At 39.1% G+C, this 21,469-nt stretch overlaps 1 protein-coding gene across 4 annotated transcripts in view; it reads left to right on the top strand.

Annotated features, from left to right (window-relative positions):
• The window catches only part of PCDH15 (protocadherin related 15), a 378,762-nt gene that overhangs the window by 284,703 nt on the left and 72,590 nt on the right, over positions 1 to 21,469 (top strand). For all 4 annotated transcript variants that reach the window (XM_072869959.1, XM_072869956.1, XM_072869957.1 and 1 more), the window contains exons 22-24: positions 744 to 856; positions 14,221 to 14,330; positions 15,117 to 15,257. In XM_072869959.1, the coding sequence (XP_072726060.1) occupies positions 744 to 856; positions 14,221 to 14,330; positions 15,117 to 15,257 (364 nt within the window). The remainder of the gene's footprint in view (positions 1 to 743; positions 857 to 14,220; positions 14,331 to 15,116; positions 15,258 to 21,469) is intronic.

Raw genomic sequence — 21,469 nt, 5'->3', positions numbered from 1 at the left:
TCATCCTTTTGCTAGCATATAGCTTACCTTCATATGAAAGCTGAAGACAGCTGAACCTATTTTTCCCAGCAGACAAGCACAGATTAAAGAAACAAATAGACATGAGTAAAGATCAGATAAGCAAAAGATTTATAATAAGCCACCTTTGGAGAAGGTCTTCTGGGCTTGTCCGTGTTTTAGCATACCAAAGATCTCTCTTCTAAGAGGGGTTTTTTTGGAGGGGAGGTAATGTTAAATTTTTTTGGTTTTATATCAGACCTCAATTTTAAATATTAATGTCAGCAACACAGAATTCTTACCTATCACTTTTTCTGTTTTATTGGGAGTTATAGGTGGTTTTTCAATAAAAATTATTCTACTGCATAAATGTAGAATTGAATTATATACCATTAAAGAAGTTGAAATTTATTCTGGAGTTCTGAGTAAGGACAGTCTGTGATTAGATGTAAAGGGAATCCCCTGAAAAATGTGATTGAATCTGGCAATGTGTTTTTGAGAGGTATTTGTAGAAGACTGTTGTATTTGAATTCCAGTTTCTGTAAATTTTCTAGCAGATGGTTCAATTTGTGGATGGTTGTCACCTTTTTCCTCTATGTTTTGTTCTTATACAATGTATGATTTGCAGTGAAAGAAAATCTCATCTGACTTGTTAGACCCTGAAAATACAAGTAGTATTGTTGCAAGTCAACAGAAAAAATGTTCTTGCCTATACTAAGAGAGTGATTTTTTTGTATTGTTTCTAGCTAGTGGTCATTGCGTATGATGATGGGGATCCTGTGAAGTTCAGCACCACTACTGTAGAAATTGCTGTACTGCAGCCTTCAGTAATTCCACGGTTTATGCAGGATGAATACAGGTAAAGCATTTATTCATTCACATTACAGCTGTTATTTTTTAAATTGAAATAAGTTCCTGTTTGAATGCTAGTCTGAGATACGCAGGCTATGAAAATACTCCGTTGTCAGTGTGGAAGTGCTTCCCCTGCATATACCTCAACTTTTATACCTTCTGCTGTTCACTTTGGCTCATGGAAGGAAATAAGACACAAAAATAAGGTTTGAACCAGAGCACCAAAAGCCTAGTGTACTTAGAGCTGATAACATATTTACTGGTGTTAACGCTTCTTTAGGAAATAAATTGGATGCTGCTCTGAGATAGAGCAATCAGTGCTCAGCTCCACCAGAAGCATGACTGTGTGAAATTACATGCAGGACTTTTTTGCAGCACTCCTATTTGACAAAGTGAGGGTGGCAAAATACTTTAGAGTTGCTTCTTTCTCTTAGCCACAAGTTATTTGGCAGCTACCCATTCCCTAATCATATCAGATAGTGGTGCAATTTTACCATCTTAACAGGTTGTCTCCAACTGAAAAGATCTGGATTGTAGGTGACAATGACAGTGAGGAGAGGTTTGTTTGAAATTATCCTTTCAGAAGCTGTTGAAAATGTCAGTCGTGGATAAACAAAAAATTCCATGCATTGAAATTGTAGCTCAGATCACTGGGGCTCTAGGTTAAGTTTCCTCCAGTCTGTCTGAGTGTGTTTTAATCCTGTACACCATTCATGTGGGACACAAGAGAATTCAGACTCGACCTCTTTGACATTAGAAGTGCAGATGATAGTTGTTATTACTAGAGAGTCAAGATTTGATAAAGTTTACCCTCTGATAATTTTAAGAAAATGGGTTGATTTTAAGTTAAAAAAAAAAAAAAGTGGTGCACAGGCTCATTAGTTTGTTAAATTTTGTTAGAGAGAATGTGTTCGTAAGCAGTTTGACATCTATATAATAATAGGAAGTGATAGGACCAATGCAACCAGCCTCCTCCCGATATCAAGAAGTTACAGCCTTGCCGCAATATGCGTTCTTGATTCCAATGTAGTGACATAATCAGTATCAGAATGGGTATAATGGGTTTTGTACATATGTTTTCAAAACAAAGTACTGTGGGAAATCAGAAAACAGAAATTGAATGTAGTAGTATTGCCTTCAGTAGACCCTAATGAGAGGACTTGCCCAGCTATTTTAAGGAGTTTAGACAAAAATTCATGATTCTATTTTTCCTCATGATTAGAGTATTAGCATTTTGACTAAATACCTTAAGGAAATGAAAAATAGCAAAATACTGCCAGTCCTCTACTAATTTTGTATTTAATCCTGAAACAAATGCGAAATCTGAAGGAATAGTGCAAAATTACAAACTTTGCATTTAATGATAGTGCAAATGATAATCCTTTCCTGAAGGATTTTTCTTGAGAGAGATTATTCCTGCTACTCCCTGTATTTTATTAGATATCTCCAAATGTATGAAGTGTAGTTTAGTTGATGTAGCAAAAGGTAGTTAATTACAGTAACAACTGGAAACATTTTTATTTAATTTCAGATATGTCAGTGCATGCAATTTCTGAATAATATTTAAAGCCTTTCTGTAATAGACTTAACCTTCTGTGTTAACAATTTTCAAGAAAAAAAATGAACAGGTCCTATATGCATAGCTGTGAGGAAAAAAATGTGTAGTTATGTTTAACAGAAGGACATAAAAAGGACATACGATGATACCCTTCCAAGATACTCCACATTTTGGCTAAATTACAAAAGCTAATTTACGTAGCCTCAGGAGCCAGGCAGGGGGCTGGAGCCGCTAAAGAGACTCTTCGCTGCTAGGGGCATACTTAGTAATGCGCTTTGTTTCCTTTTTCTTCTATAACTTTATTCCAAATGACCTTCACCTTTAAGGAGCTTGTTCTTGACTCTTACCTGGTGACAAATGTGATCCCGAGCAGTGTGTTTTGGGAGAGGCTACAATGCAGCCACAGTGCTAGGCCGCTCAGGCCAAATTCAGCATGAGCCCAGCCTCAGGAGTACTTGGAGCACGGTGTGGTCCACCTCTACGATGTAGAAGAGGTATCTTGCAGTTCTCATGTCAACCAACACAGTGTCTTTGTTTGCAGGGTTGTGAGAAGAGACTTTAAGATTCAGGAGCACAGGCAGAGTTTGCATTGCCTTCTGAAAAATGAACTGAGCTCACAGTTTCTGAGGCCACCTTGAGCTCCAGTTTTATCCCAGGAGATGGGAACTTTATTTCACTGTGAAGAAAGCTTCACACACAGTAAAAAGTGGCTCATATCCCCTGATACCCTTAGATGACAACTGAATGACCCATTTTATCTTCTCCTCCTTGTGAACTCATCAGGATTAGATGAATAGCCTAGTTTCTCTTTCCAAAGAAATAGCGCTACTCCATTCTTGGTAAACTTTTTGATGCACGCCGTCGTAAAAAAACTCTTAAAATCTTTTGGGGGCAGCAAAGGCAGTTACTCATTTTCTTCAGCATCAGAAATTAACTGAAAACAACCCCATAACTTTCTGATTCAGCTCTGAGACTCTCTCAAACATTTTGGAGCAGGACTAGTTTTGATTCCTAAGGTTTTCAGGGATTGTCACACTCTGAAAACTCCACTTCGTGTTTGGTCTCTTGACAGCGGTGCAAACTGAAACTGGCAGGTTTCATATAACCTTATTTTTCAGTTGACATAGTATATCTTCTGGGTAAATGTCAGCACAGAGTAATGGTGCTGCTTGCAAAATGATAAACTGTTGCATGTGGGTACTAGAATTTCTGAAGGATTGAGAATTAGTGTCTTTAGAGCGGATTAGTATTGATCTTTGCTTGCATAATTATCATAATCCGGATGATTCCAGCATTGTTTTCTAGCTGTTTTACAAACTTCATTTCTGTGTATTTAGAAGAAGGTCACAGTTGAACAGTTTCACACAGTAAAGCTGCCTGTGCAGTTGCAGCATGTATTACAAATCAAAAATAAATACAAAAAATGGGAGAGAGGGGACCAGATGGCATAATCAAAAAGGCATAGCCGTGTTGGGCAGATAGGGAGATAAAAGTGCAACTCTGCCTTGAGCTGTTGGACTGGCAGCTCTCTGCTCTGTCAGAAGTACACTAGTGCATTAGGATCTCTGCTTGGAGTCCTGTTCATACTAAGGGAGGCTTTGATTGATTATTATCCATGTCTTAAAGTGACTTCCACAGGAGGCAGCAGTCAAGTAGATGAGAGTCAGAGATTTGCATTTTATTCACTGGCTCTCCCTCTACATTATTCCATAATTTGGGGAAAATTAATTAGTCTCTTTTCCCCCCCCACCTTCTTTGTTTGGATTGTAAATTATACTGGAGACTTCTAAATGCTGCTGCGCTATACATATAAAACAGCAAAGGGAAGCTAAGAGCTCTGAGAACCATAAAATACAACATGGAGCAGTTGCTTTATGACAAGTGAGTGATAAAACATAGTTCCGTCCTAATGACTGAGATGACCGCTAAAGTACATCAGAAAGCTGCAACCAGTCAACTCTTCTGGTGCGAACTAGCAAGTCAAGGCAAAGCATCCCAGCAGTCTGAGTGCAGCATGCTTTAGGACATTCCTCCTCCATGCACTCGTATCCTGTTAGAAGCAGAGCAGCATCAGCCAGCAGGTCTGCATGATCTGGTCCAGCAGCTTGTGAAGATGCCACCCTCAGGGGCTTGCTGGCCATTAGCATAGTTAATCAGGGCCAGATGATCCATGCCTAGTGCTCCTTGCACATAACTGTCTTCTGGGGACACCGATACACTGCAACTCCTACAGATCTCTCTCTAGTGCATCATTAGGTGTGAACCTAACTGCCCTCACTGCACTTTAGCTGGTACTGCAGGCTATCCCAGTGCTCCTAGCCCAGATCTTCGTTCTGAAGAGTTTAACTGCATTAGCGATGTGGATCCTTCTCTACTTGGATCCTTATCTGCCCTTGTCATGGATATTAAATATGACTTTCAGAGAGCTGACAGCAGCAGTACCTACTAAGTAAAGTGTTTTTCAACCAAGCATTGTTTGCTTGTTCCACAAAAACGCAATGTGTGAAGAGGCAAAAATCAAAAAGAATCAAAGGCCTGTAACATCCAGACATTTAATTGTAGATGGCTAGTCCACCTCTGAGCCCACTTGACCTTTTGCTGCCGGGGAAGGACACTGCTGCTGATGCTTTTCTCGCTGCATCTCCCTGTAGGGTAGTTGGCAGTCAGTCAGATTTTGCTTGTTCTCCAAAGCACTGATGGCAGAGGGAGCGCCGAACCTGACGCATGGGACAGCTGTCAGCAGTATATGGACAAGGCCTGACGTGCCACTTCCGCTGCCTCTCTCCAGCCAAAGTGACAGCCTGGAGAGCAAGGGCCTGGGGGTGCTGGGCACAGCAAGGTGATGAAGAAATGGGTGCTGGCACACCGCATGTGAGACTTTCTGCATTGCTGCCCAAAACAGGGTGTGGCCGTTCACACAGTTTATTAAGGTTTTTAATGCTGACTTTGATCTCATTCTGCTTAGTGCTGGTGAAACAGCCATGTCTCTGGCAATAACTCACTTGTTTGGGAAAATCAAATCAGCTGTTTTGAGTGCTCCTTTCCCAAGCTATTATTTCTCTTGTTCTGAGGGCTCCACCCAGATCACCTCTTGATTGAACTCCAGAGCAAGTAATTGATCCAGAAGTTTCCATTTCTTCCAAACAGGTAATGGCAGCACTTTCATTTCTTAATTAACAAATCATAATTAGTAGTGCTACGGAACAGTGAAGACCAGATGTGAAGTGAACCTGAGATGAATATAAAGAGGTGTGTTTTTTTTCAGCAAGCCTGTCCTCTTTATGAGTACATTCTCATTTTAAAAAATTAAAAGTTCAAAGGGACTTGGGATCTTTTTCTTGTTTTGTTAATTAATAAATATTACATCCTCTGCAACTAGAAGGGCATTGCTAATAGCAATGTGCAGGAAATGAAATGAAATGTTAACCAAAAGCAGTGTCATTGGTTCCTAATGATTGCCTGTGGGCACATTAAACAGGTGTTCAGCCATTTCATAGCAAAAAGAGGAAAATACTGGGAACTTTTAGCTTCTGTTAGTATTGCATTATAGGTCCCCAACTTGTTTGAAAAGATGTGTCCAGTTGTATGGTAACCTGAAGTTTGGTTCCAATTGATGAGGAAATACGTGTAGTTGCAAATTTGAGGCTATTACTTGACGTAAATGTAGTGTGGCACTTTATTTCTCTACTAGCAACAATGCTCTACTGTGAAAATGTGTTCCGGTTAAAAAGTGAGATTTTGTGACATGTGGACCTCTTGCTCACTCAGTAGAAGATGGGATGTAATGTTTTCCACTTAATGAAATCCGTTGATACTGTAGGCAGATATCATCAAAGCAAATAGCTGTGTACTGCAGGATTTCACAAAAAAAAATTTAGAGGCATATGAGGAGTCAATTGGAAATGTTATTCCAAGAGGCTTTTCCCAGTTCTCTGGTTTACTGCCATTCAGTCAAACAGTTATTCTCATTGTGAAATGGAAATGTGGAATCCTGCACAGCAGCATTGAGGGTATGGGTAGCATTTCATGTTTGAAATCTCTCTAATTCGGTGCCTCCTTCCAAAAGGTGCAGATTGGCACAGAACAGCATCCACAATGTTGTGAATGTCTGAGGCCTCATAGAAGCAACTGTGCTTTTCTTATCATGAGTATCCTACTAATTCAGCCATCCTTCTTTACAGTGCATGAGAGAAAAATACAAGTATTAAGAGAAATGAGTTATTCCAGGGAGAGGAACAGGTTAATCTACACGTGTCTTAAAAAATCAGGAGTGATAAGCTCTGTTCAGAAATGAGGTCAGCAGCTGACAATGTCCTTTGTTAAAGAGCAAAACAGAGGAAAAAAACCCAAACCGTATACACCAGGCATTTGGAGGGGAAGGGAACATTTTTGGGTTGTAGGCCACAGTGAGATTTCCAAAGCTATTTTTTTACTGATTTACTTACTTGTCTCTGACATGTTGCTTTGAGAAGTAATTTGAAAAGTCATAACTTATTTTCTCTAAGTAAAATGTCATTATTCAGGGAATCAAGATGCTTCCTTAATGAAACCATGTGCCGAAGTGGCAGTGTATAAACTTCTACCTTAGATGCAGTTGGTTTTTCATCAGGCTTTCTTTAAGCCTCTATACTTAAGTTTTCTTTTTTTCCTTCCTATTAGAGCTCACTGCCGTTTTAAGTAGTGCTCAGTTAGCGGATCATTTCCCTCTTCTTGCAACAGGAGTGCACAGGGTTTTAGTTTTGTCCCTCAAAAGTATTTTGTTTAGTAATGGTAGATTTAGAGGATCCATTTGGGTAATCCTTTTCCCAGGATATCCAAGTTTTACCACTGCTTCTCCTGCCTTTCCCATAATGAATTTACATTTACATTTTATGAATGAAAGACATGAAAAAGAGTGAAATACCACTGGCAACATTTTTGATGCAGCATTTCTGAGGTGGAGGGACAAATAGCCAATGTTTTCCTCAAACTGAAGCTAGAGGAATGATGCATAGGTTCCAACATGCATTTTTTATTTGCCTCGTGTCAGTGGCAGCTTGGCTTCAGGAAAATATGTGTGATTTTGCCTTTCAAATCACTGTTTTATGGTGGTGGTCGTGTGATTTTGCCTTTCAAATCACTGTTTTATGGTGGTGGTCTCCTGGTACTTATTCAGTGTGTAATAAAAAATAAGAAAGCACACTTTAGCGTGTGGTTATAAAAGTTAGGAAATTAACTTATTTCTACAGCAGATACTGAAGCATGGTTTGCCATAGAAAAATTAGTGAGCAAGTTAGCAGATGATTACAGTGTAGTAGAAGGATCACCCATTTTTTCTGGTTTTTCTTGTTTTAGTAGTGCTACATTGCATTTTATTAAAATCTTCTACTTCTTTATACCAAATGAAAAGGAAACTATTTTAATGGGCTTTTTTGAATGAAATATTATGGCAAAATGAATCTAGCTGCATGTTACCTGGTTATACCAGAAGAGGTAACCACAGGGCCCAGGTCTGTGCAGAGAATCTGCCTTGCTGTGCTTGGTGAGGATGGGGGTCAGAGCTTTCAACACCATGTTGCAGTTTAATGAAATGTAGAACCAAGTCACTCTGGGAATGTGAATATGGAATAGAAATAATACACAGCTGTAGTATTAAACCCTGTCAGCTTTCGGCAGTGTATTATGAGAGCACAAAGCCACGGCATTATCCTTGGTCTTCGAATTGATCCTATCAATACCTGTCTGACCAATTCAAGTATGTGAGTGTGTCCTACATTGTGCTTGATGGGAAATTTGTTTTGTTTTGTTTTTTGCTTCTGTAGTAACCATGACAGAAATTTTCATGTCTTCATGTCCTTAGCTTTAATTTAGGAAGATTGGCGGGATAACACAAATGCATTATGCCTGATGACAGAGAGTTCACAGGAACAAAATTTGACATTTTGTTTAAAAAATAACAGGTTATGATGGGTTCACTGTAACAATTTCCAGACTCCCTTGTCATCTGTTTTAGAGATAAACACCATGAAAAGGTCAGAATGTCTTCTGTCTCAATTTGAGAATTGAGACAGAAAGTGAGGATAGTAAGTACGGTAAGGAATACATGATCCTTGTCAGGACACTTTGAAGATAAATGGCTTGAAAAATACATCTAATTAAGAAGAAAATATTATTTTCCAGAAAAAAAGAATCACTGTCTCTGACAAACTGTTCAGATTGTTACAGTTGCTCTATTGGAAACTGAAAATTTGAGAAATTGTTCAATTATTGCTCTAAAATGTGGCTAGGTCCTTCTTTTTTTGAGCAAGGACAGGAAGCTGAGTCTAAATGCATTGGTGAAAGGATTAAAAGAGCTGCCATCATGATGTTTACTTCTTGCTTTCTTGTTTCTTTACTTCTTGTTTTGCTGCACCAGTTAGAAACTTGTACATTTTTTTCACAATTTTAAAAACTCAGCTGTATAGCCAGACCAATTTAAGTGTTTCTGTTTGTAGAGCTTTTATTAGCTATTTTAGTTTCCGTATAACTTCAGTATTAGCTCGCCTCATTTTAGACACTCTAGTGTGCTGTCTACACTTGACTTTTCTCCAGAAAAATACATAAATTCAGTTGTTTTTAATGGCTTACATGGCTTCTCTTTAATGCAAAGCATCAGACAGACGAAAAGCCAGATGAAATCACTTCCCACGAGGAGTCGGATGAAAAGAGTCTGTGCAGGAATGGGTACGCTGCTCAGAAACATGTTTCAGATAGAGGAGGGTGGAATAGCTCTAGGTAAAATGCCCTTGAGAGTTGAAAGTAGCTAAGGCCAAAACTCTTTAAAGAAGCTGTAATGTGAGAGAAGGTAGGGAGACGATTTTAGCAGGAGAGGTCCAAATGACATTTTAGTCAAGCTGAGCTAAGAATCCTAGCAATGTAATTAAACAAACAAACAAACAGAAATGTAAGTTCTGAGGTATGCTTATGGACCTCCATGAACTAAAATATAATCCACAAAATAGAGTCAACTTGAAGGGTCTAATACAGAGTACATACATATCACACTATTAAACTTCAGTACTAAACCAATTTCCCAATTTATTATTGGGTTTGCTGGTTTTAAATTTAATTTTTGATTAAATCTCATGTTCATGCTTTTGGAGATAGAAAAGTTTCGTGGTGAATTTAAAGCATATTGGATATCAGGCAAATTGAAAAATGGATGAGAGTCTGACGTGTTTAGCAAAGGAAAAAAAGAAGCAGAAAAGAAGAGAGAAAAAGTTAAAATTTCGCTTTGGATATTAAAAATAGTTAAGCCCTGAAATGTATTTGATAGTGTCCAGTCTCCATTTCCCCCTCTGATCAAGATAAGGATAATTGAGATATAGCTAATGAAAATATACTATTCTTTTACAATTTGTATTCTTTTTCAGTGTTTTTGCATATAAATAATGACTTTATTTTAATCCTGTTCTTCTAATTTGGGGTTGCTTTTTTTTTTCTGAGGGGCAAACACATTTTGTGGCTTGGTTTCATACTGAAGCAGTAAGCAATGAAACAGAGGCCTCAAAGAAATACAGGCAAATCTTAAACTTGTTCGGGGTAACTAAATCAGAAGAGTGGGACAGAACACTTATTATTGAACATCTATTTTGTTAAATTACTTTGTTCTTCCCAAATCCGAGGTCATCGGGATACCAATCTTATCTCAGCATGGCACAAAGCGATTGAGGCTGCTCCTTTTTTACACTTTGCTGCCTTCCTGCCCGCTTTTCCCACCACAGCTTGTCAGGAAGGGTTTGGGCAGGTTGGGTGGCTTCACGCTGAGTCCGGGGATCCTACAGGGTTTTCGTTGCGCTGCGGTGATGGGGACCCCTCTGGTATCCATCCCATCCTGGATGCTGACAAGATACTGTTTACTATTTCTGTGAAAACGTTAAAGTGAAGATTGACCAACCTAAATTGCACATTGCTGTGATGGTTACAGAAAAATACCATGTGAATGAATGAAACATTGGTATAGAAATATATTTATTTTGACATGGTCAAAAGATAGCTGTGCAAAGGAGAGTGTTCAGGAGGAAAGATTAAGACTATGGGTAGACTGAGTTGCAGCTGAGGTGACTAAAGTGTACATTAATTGCTGTTTATTCCATTTCACCCTAAGATTTATGAGGTGCAAGTGGATTATCATGTTAATGCACAGGGCCTTCTTTCATTCAGTGACCGATTGTATGTGGATACCCATGCATGTACGTATTGGGGAGGAATATTAGAAACCACGTATTTGAGAAGATGTTTTGTTTAGAAGCTCAAAAAGTAACTGTTTCATATAAAATATGTCAAATAAGTCAGCACTGGACTGTAAGGCAATGGCATGCCAATCCTACACAGGTGACAGTGACAGAAATGTACTGTCAGGTATAGTCAGAGCCTGTGGCTGGCAGGGTAATGACTATATTGGCAGTTGCATTCAGAGGCTCAATAAGGTGTTGCAAACATTATCAGAGAAAAATACCTTCAGATGCTCTGAATCCTAATCATGTGTTGAAGTCACAGCAGTACCCTTCCCTTTCACTATGCTGTCTGTTTTGTAAGCTTCTCTGGGTGGCTTGGACTGAATTGCACTGCTTTCCTAGTGTCACTTCTTCTCACAAAAATAACCAGCCTTTATCATCCAGTAATGCAAAATTATTGCATAAAAATGCCCTTGCCTGTCCCCTAAAATGTCTTTGAATAGAATGTCTACCACTTACAAAAAAAACCAAAAAAGCACTGTTGTACATCTTAGTCCTTCAAAAATTGGAAAATAATGAACTTCTCCCCAAAGAAAGCTTATTAGAGCTTGTAGTACAGGATAAAGAGCAGTATATTGTCAGCTTGAATACCATTGTCTTTTGCTGGTTCACTTCTTTACAATTCAGCAAAATGTTCTTAAGAGACCAGCTGTATGTTTTAATTCAGCTGATGCATTGCTCCTGTTGAACCTGATCACCTTATTTAAATCAGGGAAACAAAATCAGTACAATTACTGTGGCAGTTTTCTGTCCACTCCCTCTATAGCGTCTCATAGCAAACACAAAAGCTGCTTGCTAATTGATATTGATTTGTCAATTCATTGAATTCAACTATGTCAGAGGGAAAGTTACAAGGCCATTTCCGTTAAAAGAATATACTGAAAGTGTGCTTCAGATGAAATGTGGGTTTTGTTTATACACTGTCATGAGGTTTTTTGTTCAAATTATATGCCTTCAGAAGAAAAAGAAAACAATGTAATACATAATGCAACATAAAAAGGATCTTTGTTTTCCTCACTGGCCTGTATCTCTGACCTCATCAAAAGAGCTACAGCTTGAAATGCTTTCAGATTTGACAGCCTTTTTTTCCTGTCTTTAAGATTAACCTTTTCGTTTGTAAAATGCACATTAGTAAGTAGTTTATAGCACTAGTTTTGCAGCTTAATAAATCAGGTAGCAATAATGAATTTTATTTCTACTGCTGATAGCACACTTGAGGCAGACAGTTGGGAGCCAGAGTGATCTGCTCTGTGCATGTGTGTGTGAGTAGAAGTGAACTTACCGTCATCTTTTTCTGCAAAAATATTGGGAGGTCAGTGTTTCAGTACAGTAACTATTACATGATCCAGTGTGTCTCAGCCTGGAACAGTATTTTCTCCCCATTATTTGTACAGCGGAAGGCCTAGGGATGCTCAGAAGAATTGATACCTCACCATGCTAAGTGAGATACAGTGTTTTAATTTAAGACAGACTGGGCCCTCCACAGGAAGCAAAACAAAACAAGTCAATAAAGCATGGAAGATGTTACAAGAAGGGAAGGAAGAGTGCGTTTTACCCCTATGGGGCATGGGTATGGTTTGCCTTTGGCATTTTTTTTTACAGGTGGTTTGCCTTTGGCATCTTTTTTACAGGTGATGTAATCTGGAGCATGAGCAGTCAAGCCAGCAATATGGTGCTATAATTGGATTAAGCTGAGAGCAAGAACTCAGGAAGAGCAAGAGAATTATAGCCCTTAGGGCAAAGTAAGGGAGTAGTCAGAGAATCTAGGGTCAGGGTGAAGGCAGTCTGAATAGCAACTTGAGGGAAGAGGCAGAAGCATAGGTAAACTTCTGACCAATGTTCTTGTAGGCAGAAGGCAGTTGCTGCAGAAAGCCGCAAAGCATGAAGGCAAGTACATCACCTCCAGGGCAAGAGGTCGTGTAACAGGCATCATCACCCAAACTAACCAGGTGTCTTTTTTATTTTTTTTTTTTAAACGATAATGAATAATTTACCTGCTGAAATTTTTTAACTTAATTCCGTATATTCGGTGTCATTATCTAGAACTTTTTCTAGCATGTTCGAACCAATATTCATCCCAAATAAAATGTTTGTAAGACAGAGATCAAGGGCAGATTGTTGGTCTCTTGGTGTGTGATGGCAAAGGTTTGGGTTCAATAGTTAGGATTGTAACCTGGGGTTCCAGCTTTCTGCCCTTAGAATGGGAAAATGTGGTATGGGGTGGAGTATTTGAAAAATACCTGGAGGATGAAAGAGGGAAGTCGTAAAATATTCTCTGAAACAAAAGCAAGTGTAGATTCTGTCCAGAATTGTGAAGATCAGTGCACAGCTGATATACGCCTTAAAGTCTACTCCTATTTAGGAGCCTATCTCAACATATCCTCGTCTGTCTCTTATTTTGTTATATACTGAGTGAGTGTAATTTTTTAAAATGGAAAATAATTGGATAATGTTAGTTTTAATAAAGATGCATCTGCATTTATGAATGAGTGCAAAAACTTCTTTTCAAATTTATTTGTTCACTAGCATGAATAGTTTTAAGCATGAATTCAGCCTTTACTTGCTGTGATGAAAATCTGAGCTTAGCTCAAGAGTCTCACTTCTCCCTGTTGAAATTGTTTAGATTGCTGTTTTAAATACATTAGTACAGACTCTTTGTTCATTCTGAAGTAGTTACAGTTTCCTTGAGGAAACAGCATCTCAAAATGTTACTCATCACATTTTCTGAGGAGACAGCATTTGAACAATAGAAGAGAAAGAGTGAAGTAATTCTTTGCAGCATTTCAGGAGGAAACTCATTATTTATACAGGATGAAACTATGCTGAATATGAGATGCTCTGTTCTCAGTGTTTGTAGGGTACGAAGAACATGAGATACCAATGTGTTAGTAGTGTAATCCTTTTTCTTTTTCTTTCTTTACATGAATCAGTGCTCAGTGAATCAGAAGCAATTTACTGAATGCTTAAAAGATGTGTATGTATACTTGAGTTGCAGTTGCAGGCTTTTAGTACTGAAATGGGTTGGCAGGAAAATATTTGGATCTTTCTGAAGAGTAGGAATTCCTGTGGAGGTGGCTTTAAAGTGCTTACTTTTTAAATGATGGAGGTTTACCCATGAATGAATTTTCCTGCATGCATTTCTGATACATTACTGAGTTTTCTTAGTAGAGGTGAGTATCATAAAAGAGCTATTATGTTCTAAATTTTACTTGCAGTTTATCAGTCTGTGGTGGTTCTTGTGTTTCTGTTATTTTCTACTCATTATTGCCTGCTTTTCCATTTCTTATATCAAAGAACCATTATATCTTCATATTGAACCATTTATATTTTCATATCATCATATTGTCACCTCTTGATGAAACAGACTTCTTACTGTTTTTTGCATTTGCAGAGACAAAGGTTAAACCTTTGCCTTTTTAATATGTCTTTCTGTAATAACATCCTCTCACTTTGGTAGCCTAATAGATGGATGAAACTGTTAACCTGAGGAATAAGTTTCAGTAACCTGCTGTTCAGGCCACTGGAAGATGACACAAATACTTTTGTTCAATTCTGCAGACCGCCGCCAGTGAGTGAAAGTGCACCAAAAGGAACTGTGGTCGCAGTTGTTACAGCTGCTGCGTTGAACCAGACAATTGTATATTCCATTGTTTCCGGAAATGAAGAGGGTAAGTACTAATATTTCAGTCTTAGTGGTTATGCTGAGCCTAGTGCATGCATCCGAAGTCTTCAAGAAATAGCGATGAGGAATAAAGCTGCTGAGGTGAAATCCCACCTCATCTGAACAAGCAGGAGGGACTGCTATTATCAAGCCTTCAGAGATCAGCTAAAGATCAGATTAGTTAGCAGGATTACAATAAACACTAAAATACAATGAAATTTTCACTGATGTGAAAATTCACAGTGGTGCCACATGATGTGAATCCATGGCATACTGAAATAAGAATATAAATAGCTTTGATGTAGTCGAACTTCTTGATTAGAAATCTGTTTTAAGGCATTATAGTCTTTGCCATGCCATAGCTACAAGTATTAGATTAGAGCCTGATATTTAAATAAAACATCATTCCTGCATTTGCATCCTTCTTGGGTACTCTCTGTGATCCACCTTGAAATCTCTAAGCAAAATTACACTAAATTATTTGGAGGCATGTGGAAGAATTCCCCATCCCATCCTCCTTTTTGTGAGAGTGAGCTGTGTGTCTTGGCTGCTCTTGCCAGTGTGTACTCTAGTTGGTTATTCCAGTGCCAGGTCAGATTCAGCTGCTGTGCTTCTTTGAAGATAACTTCACAGAGGATTTATATGGGCTTTTACAGGCCTGAGGGAGGGATGGGAATGACTTTCTGAAGACAGTGTCAGAAAATAGTGTCATCACCAAAATAGAAGCATTTAGGCATTAAAAAAAAGTGTTTATGCATCTTAAAAAGTTACTTCTGTTTTTGCTGGATTTCAGATGTGTTTGCTATTAATAATAGAACAGGCGTGATCTCAGTTAGAAAGTCTCTGGATTATGAAAGTGTGAAAAGTTATGAGCTTCGAGTTCAAGCAGACTCCTTACAAGTGGTACGATCCAATCTGCGTGTCCCTTCCAAAAGTAAGTTTAAAAATCCTTATTTTTAAATCTCTTTTTAATATACATATGTATTGTTATTTTTTGAGGATATTGATAACTGCACTCTAGCTTGTGACCTTGTTTTGTTATCAGAAATACAATGGTGATGATGGTATGTGAGCAGCAGAGAGTGCATTTGTGGATCTCTATGCTTGCCTTCCATACATGGAGCTAATCAGTCTTGAGCTAAATCCTCACAAATCATATCAACATTACATAGTTGTAGGTCTCACTGATACTGGCAAGTCATGTTTATATATAAACAGAGAGTTGATGGCACAAATTGAACATTTTCAGTGTAATCAGAGCTTTTTGTGATGGAATGTCACAGTTACTTTTTTGTAAACACATTATACAGCCCAAATACAGACTTCCTCCCTGCTGGGCTGGTAACATCGCAGCAAATGTTGGGACGCTACCAAGAGGAATGGGGAACAGCTACACAGCAAGGGTGACAGGAAGAAAAAGACTCCTGCAGCACCCCTGAGGAGTTTATTGCAACCCTGACTGAGAGCAAACTGGAGGCAAGGACCTGCTGTGACAAAGACAAGAAGGTTCTTTGCAGCATCTCTAGGCAGGAAGGAGTTTATTTACAAGCTGTTTTGCTTTGGCTCTGTCTCATGGTGAGGGTTTTCTTTTTCCCTTTAATGGTTTCCTTTTTCTAATGAAAGTAATTTGAAAAGTCTTTTGATTATTGTTATCATCCTCTGTGTAAGGAAAAGGTCTGGGAAATCTGGCTTTCCAACATCTGGCTCACTTAGTGTCCTGTCCCATCCTATACAACTTCCTACTTAAGCCACAGTTGGGCCCTAGTAAAAAAAAACAAACCTTGTACCAAAAAGTGTTTTGGTACACATTTTTACACAGACTGTGTTTGTTTTCTCAATTATTTTTTTTTCCTGTAGTTTTGGTCTCTGTGAGTCTCAGTTTTTCCCTGCTCTAGCTAAGGAGCATCATGGATGCAATGAAAATAAGCCCAGGGCAGTGGACTGTTGCACTGAGAAAAGGGCAGTGAGGAATTGAACATTTGTTTAAAGGCTGTGAAAATATTACCTTATTTCATTTCAAATTGAATGTAAGATTATTTCAGGTCATTTGTTCTGCAGTCACAGTTATTCCAGTATGAGCTGTGGGCTGGATCTGTCGCTGGTGGCTGGAGCTTTTTTCTCCTCTGCACTTCCACCGGTGTTAATCATAGAGCAAATCTTTAGCACTGGAAAAAAGCAGGCTAATCCTGACCAAAAACACCCCCATGAACTAATAGATGGAGAGGGAAATGTCAGCCTCTTTAGTTTATAAATGTCTGTCCAAGAGATGCTGCTGTGCCATCTCATTGCATTCGCCATTGTGTGAGCTGAGGAATCCCCAGGAGGCCAAGCTTTGGGTACCTGCTGTTTATTGATGTGTGTGTAAAATTCATTCAAAAAAGGACATCACCTTGGTATTTTGAAACCATTAAATACAAATGGAGTTCAAATTTACTTCAGACTTCAGTTTTATGCAGGTAACCATTATTTAGTTACTTGTCAATCCAGGGAGACAGGCAGGGGGAGATACCATAAACAAAATGCCAGTACCAGACTGTTCCTAAACATGAGTGAGATTTGGGCACTTATCAAAGTGTGTACATAATAAAACCTTCTTAGAGTTTTTGGAAGCTCCCAGTAATATAATGAGCAATTTTAGTTCAAGTGCATCCTTTAAGTCATTACTGGCAGTATGATGCTGTAGGGATTGTGCGACCGTGGACTTTGTTTTGATCTCTGTTCCCAAGGAGGTCTGTGTGGCAAGCCAGGGGCAAAAAAAATTCCATCAGTCTTTCATCTGTCACTAATGTTAGACTGTCACCTTTCCACCTGCCCTGAGTAAGAGATAATTCATTGTGCCCGTGTCCAGGCACAGAGAGCACTGGGCAAATTAGGACTCAGAGCACAGTGTGATCCCTCTTTCTCCCTTGCTGCAGGGAGAAGTGAGCTGTGCCAGCTCTTTTGCTTTTGCTACTCACTCTGGGCTCTTTGGCTGGCACATGGGCAGGCAGAGAGCCAAAGTGCCACCCTGTTATTGTCAAAGGTGACAAAGTTGTTCCATGACAGACAGTGTCTTTTCCACGCTGCAGGTTGTGATCCACAGAGTTAATAGTCTGAGGGTTACAAACAAAGGGCCACCCTTAACTAACTGGGCTGATTCTGCTGTCCTTTTTCTATAGTTAGTCTTCTAATTATTGTTCTGATGGATACAATAATAGCTGTGAATATTAGGAAACCCATCTCTAGTTTGTTTCAGTGCCAGTTTGGTGCATATGCTTAAGAGTATTGTGTATAGATTAGAGGTCAAAATTCAGATTTTTCAGGATAGTAATTTAAACACGGTGCAAGTCTGTTTCTTCTGTATAAAGATACTATGGTAGAACCTGCTTGTGACACTGAAATCGGTACTTCATGAAAATTTGCTTACAGATTTTTAAAGTTCTTAAAGATATTAGACTTAATGGGCTTAAGTATTTGGGAACATGCCATAAAATGAGGTGATAGACTATAGCCTGAGACATTGTACAGGGGGTGGCAGTTCAAATACATTCATCAGGCTTTCCAGTACTACCCATGTAACCAGTGGAAGATTTTTGGAAATTGAGCATATATTATCATAGATATTTCTTCTTCCTTAAGAAAGAATTGAGCATGTGTGTGGTGTAACATGTAGTGATTATTCAATGGTCAGAAGTTGAATTGTATTAACAGCGATGTAAGATTTTGTGTGCAGTTATAGCCACCATCGATGATATATCTGGAGAGGGAGAGAACGAGAGAGCTAGTGCAGTTGACTGCATTTCTTTGTGTCTGGGAGAGGTGCAGTTAAGGTTATATTCTGTAAAATGTGGCCAGACCATACGCAGTGAGGAGATAAGGCTTCTGTGCAGCATCCAGCTTTTTTCAAGTCTTTCTCTGACATGGATGAACAGACGAGGAAGGAAGTCGGCAGGTTCCAGGAGGGGTCTTTGGGCAGACCTCACAGATCAGGGAAGCAGTGGTGTCTATATCCCTCTTCCGACTCATAGTCTGCACTAGAGCAGTTCTCCCAACTGGGCAGCAGTTTTAAAAAGGTGATGGCTGAATTATTTTATTCGGGGATGCTTGATAATGACTGGAGTTTGAATTTAGTCCAATTTAAAGGAAGATATGCACTTGCTGTATGTGTTTGGATATCCATGAGTACACAGCATGTATTAAGTTTTGAATATGCGCTGTGCTGGATGGATAGCTAAAGAATTTGGTAGATGTATATTTTTAAAATACTTTACAAGTATCTGCCTAACTAAATCACCTATGTCTTTGCAATGGAGATCCCTTGACCTCTAGGTTTGATTCCTACATTTGTTATGATGTATGTCTCTTCATTTTCTCAGCACCTTTTTCTTTCTTGATGAGTTTTAATCAGGTTAAATACTACTTCAGAGTTTCGGGGCACTGAATTGATGAACTACAGTGGAAGGAGACGAGACAGAATTAATGCACCATTGTGGACTTTGGTGACATTGAAATGATGAACCACTTTAGAGTTAGGTGACTTTGAATGCACTTCTCTAGAATTATGTGACATTGAATTAATAGACTCAATGGCAATGAATTTCTGCCAGTTCCGGTGTTGGATACCACTGAATTGGTGAACCACTGAATCAGTGAACCATTCTGGAATTTGTTGGCGGTGAATTGATTACCTACTCTGGAGCTGCAATGGTGAGCCCTTTTGGAGCTAGATAATGCAGCACTGATGAACTGCTCAGCCACAAAACAGTGCTGAATTTCATGAAACTCAGAAGCTAGGTACCAAATTTTTTTTTAACTGTATGGTATTACAGAAGATAATTATATAGAAGTAGGAGGTTTTTTCATCTGTGCAGTGGAAAAGTGGATGATGCTGCGTTAAGTATAACTAAGCTTGTCATTCAGTGATAGTGCCAACTGATAGCGTAGTAATAACTGAATAAATAAATGAGGAGAGAAAGTAAATTGACATGTCATTTGGAGTATGAGAACATAAAATTGGTGACTTAAACTGGGTTTTTAAAATATGATGCTAAATCATGAAAAATCACACTCTTTCAGCGGAATTGAACTCCTTAAATGAGTTACTTTAACTGAAACTTTATAATATGAAGTTGTGGTGCATTTTTACTTCATTTGAATGGAAGTTAGGATTTGTTAGGATTTCTGATGACAGTGAATTTAAAAGGTTGGAATACTGGCTTGAGGAATGAGCAACTGGTGATGCTGAGCCCTGAAAGACTTTCAGTATTAATCGACTTCTCCAATTCAGTTAAATTTAGCAGCCTTGTTTTTTTTCTGTCTGCTCTTTGCTTCTTAGATTACCTATCACAATAGACCATAGTCCATGTTGCAGGGCTGGGCTGGAGTGACTGCAAGTGCCTGTCGCAGGGGGGGCTGGAGTAGCCGTGGTGTCTGTCATTTTGTCACCAGATCCTTGAGGGTTCTGAATAGTGTTGAACAGGGCTCGGTAGGCATGGGCCAGGCCCCACAACATTGCAGTGATTTGTATCTCCTTAGAATTGTCAGAGTGACAACATACTTTTTCCAAATATTGTACTAATTTTTCAGGATTCTGCACTTGTTCAGGGGTGAAGTTCCAGAACACTGGAGGTGCCCACCGTCCTAGGCGTTTGCCCATGCTATCCCACACACCCTGCCACTCATAACTATCCAGCCTTGGGGCAGATCTCTGGATGATATTCTCAAATTGCTTACTAATCTTAGACAAAACCGAAACAATATTCCGAAGCAATACCAGTAGATGTATCTTAACTACCCAAGGATGTTCAATATACTGAAAAGTTCTTGTAGCGGAGGAGGAAACATTGTAGAAGAAAGTAGCGAAGGTGCCATTTTGTATTTCCTCCATAAAATCTCTCAGAGGAAGAAATACAATTGCTAATTGTCTCCATAAGGTGGTACCTGACGTACAGTAATGGTTTCAGTATGACACTTAGATACCAAAATAAACCCAAGGTCACTGTTTTAATAACAAATCTTGCAGGCAAAACATCACTAATCACTGCAGAGCATAGCAAACTGCGAAAACCAACACCAATCTTTAACATGTACACCAGAAAAATGAGCATGGTGCAGATCAGATAAGCCAATATAGGGAACAGATGAATCAATATTGTGGCCCGCAACTATTAACAGATCTAAATTCCTTAATACGCTCTGGTTAATCTGTTATTATTTCAAACTCTTTGAGCCCCACGTTGGGCGCCAAAAAGGTCTGTTGTGGTTTAGCCCCAGTCGGCAATTAAGTACCACACAGCCACTCGCTCACCCTCCCCCCCTGGTGGGATGGGGAAGAGAATTGGAAGAGCAAAAGTAAGAAAACTCATGGGTTGAGATAAGAACAGTTTAATAATTAGAACAAAAATAATAATAATAAATTGTAATGAGAAGGAAAACAACAAGAGAGTGAGAGAGGAACAAAACCCAGAGAAAAAAAAACAAACAGTGATACAACTGCTCACCACCCTCCAACTGACGCACTGCCAGTCCCTGAGCAGCAATCACTGCACCCGGCCAACTTCCCCCAGTTTATGTACTGAGCATGATGTCATGTGGTATGGAATAGCCCTTTGGCCAATTTGGGTCAGCTGTCCTGGCTGTGCCCCCTCCCAGCTTCTTGTGCACCTGGCAGAGCATGGGAAGCTGAAAAGTCCTTGACTGGTCTAAACATTACTTAGCACCAACTAAAACGTCAGTGTGTTATCAACGTTATTCTCATCCTAAATCCAAAACACAGCTCTATATCAGCTACTAGGAAGAAAATTAACTCTATCTCAGCCAAAACCAGGACAGTCCAGTAGTATACCGTAGGTCAAATTAGGATTGTGATTATTAGCTTCCAGGTGGAAGCTTTCAGTTCTCCCTCAATGGATAAGATGAAAAAAACCTCTGATATATAAGGTGAACATCCCAAAACTGTGTGGCAGGATGTATTCTGCAATTGGAAGGTGCTGCTCTGTAATCTATCACAGAGCAAGCAGCTCCTTCCTCCCAGAAAGAGTTGTGAAGAGCTGAAGGGGATGTATCAGTGCACTTTATCATTTACTAAACCGGAAGTACTTCTTGAACAAGAACAGGAGAAACATCATCTTTTTACCTCATTTGAGCACTGTCAGCTGTTTGCAAAGT

Source organism: Ciconia boyciana, chromosome 8, assembly GCF_034638445.1.
Source record: "Ciconia boyciana chromosome 8, ASM3463844v1, whole genome shotgun sequence".
Classification (NCBI taxonomy): Eukaryota; Metazoa; Chordata; class Aves; order Ciconiiformes; family Ciconiidae; genus Ciconia; species Ciconia boyciana.
Note: the sequence above shows the minus strand (reverse complement) of the source record. Positions and strands in the feature narration are given on the sequence as shown.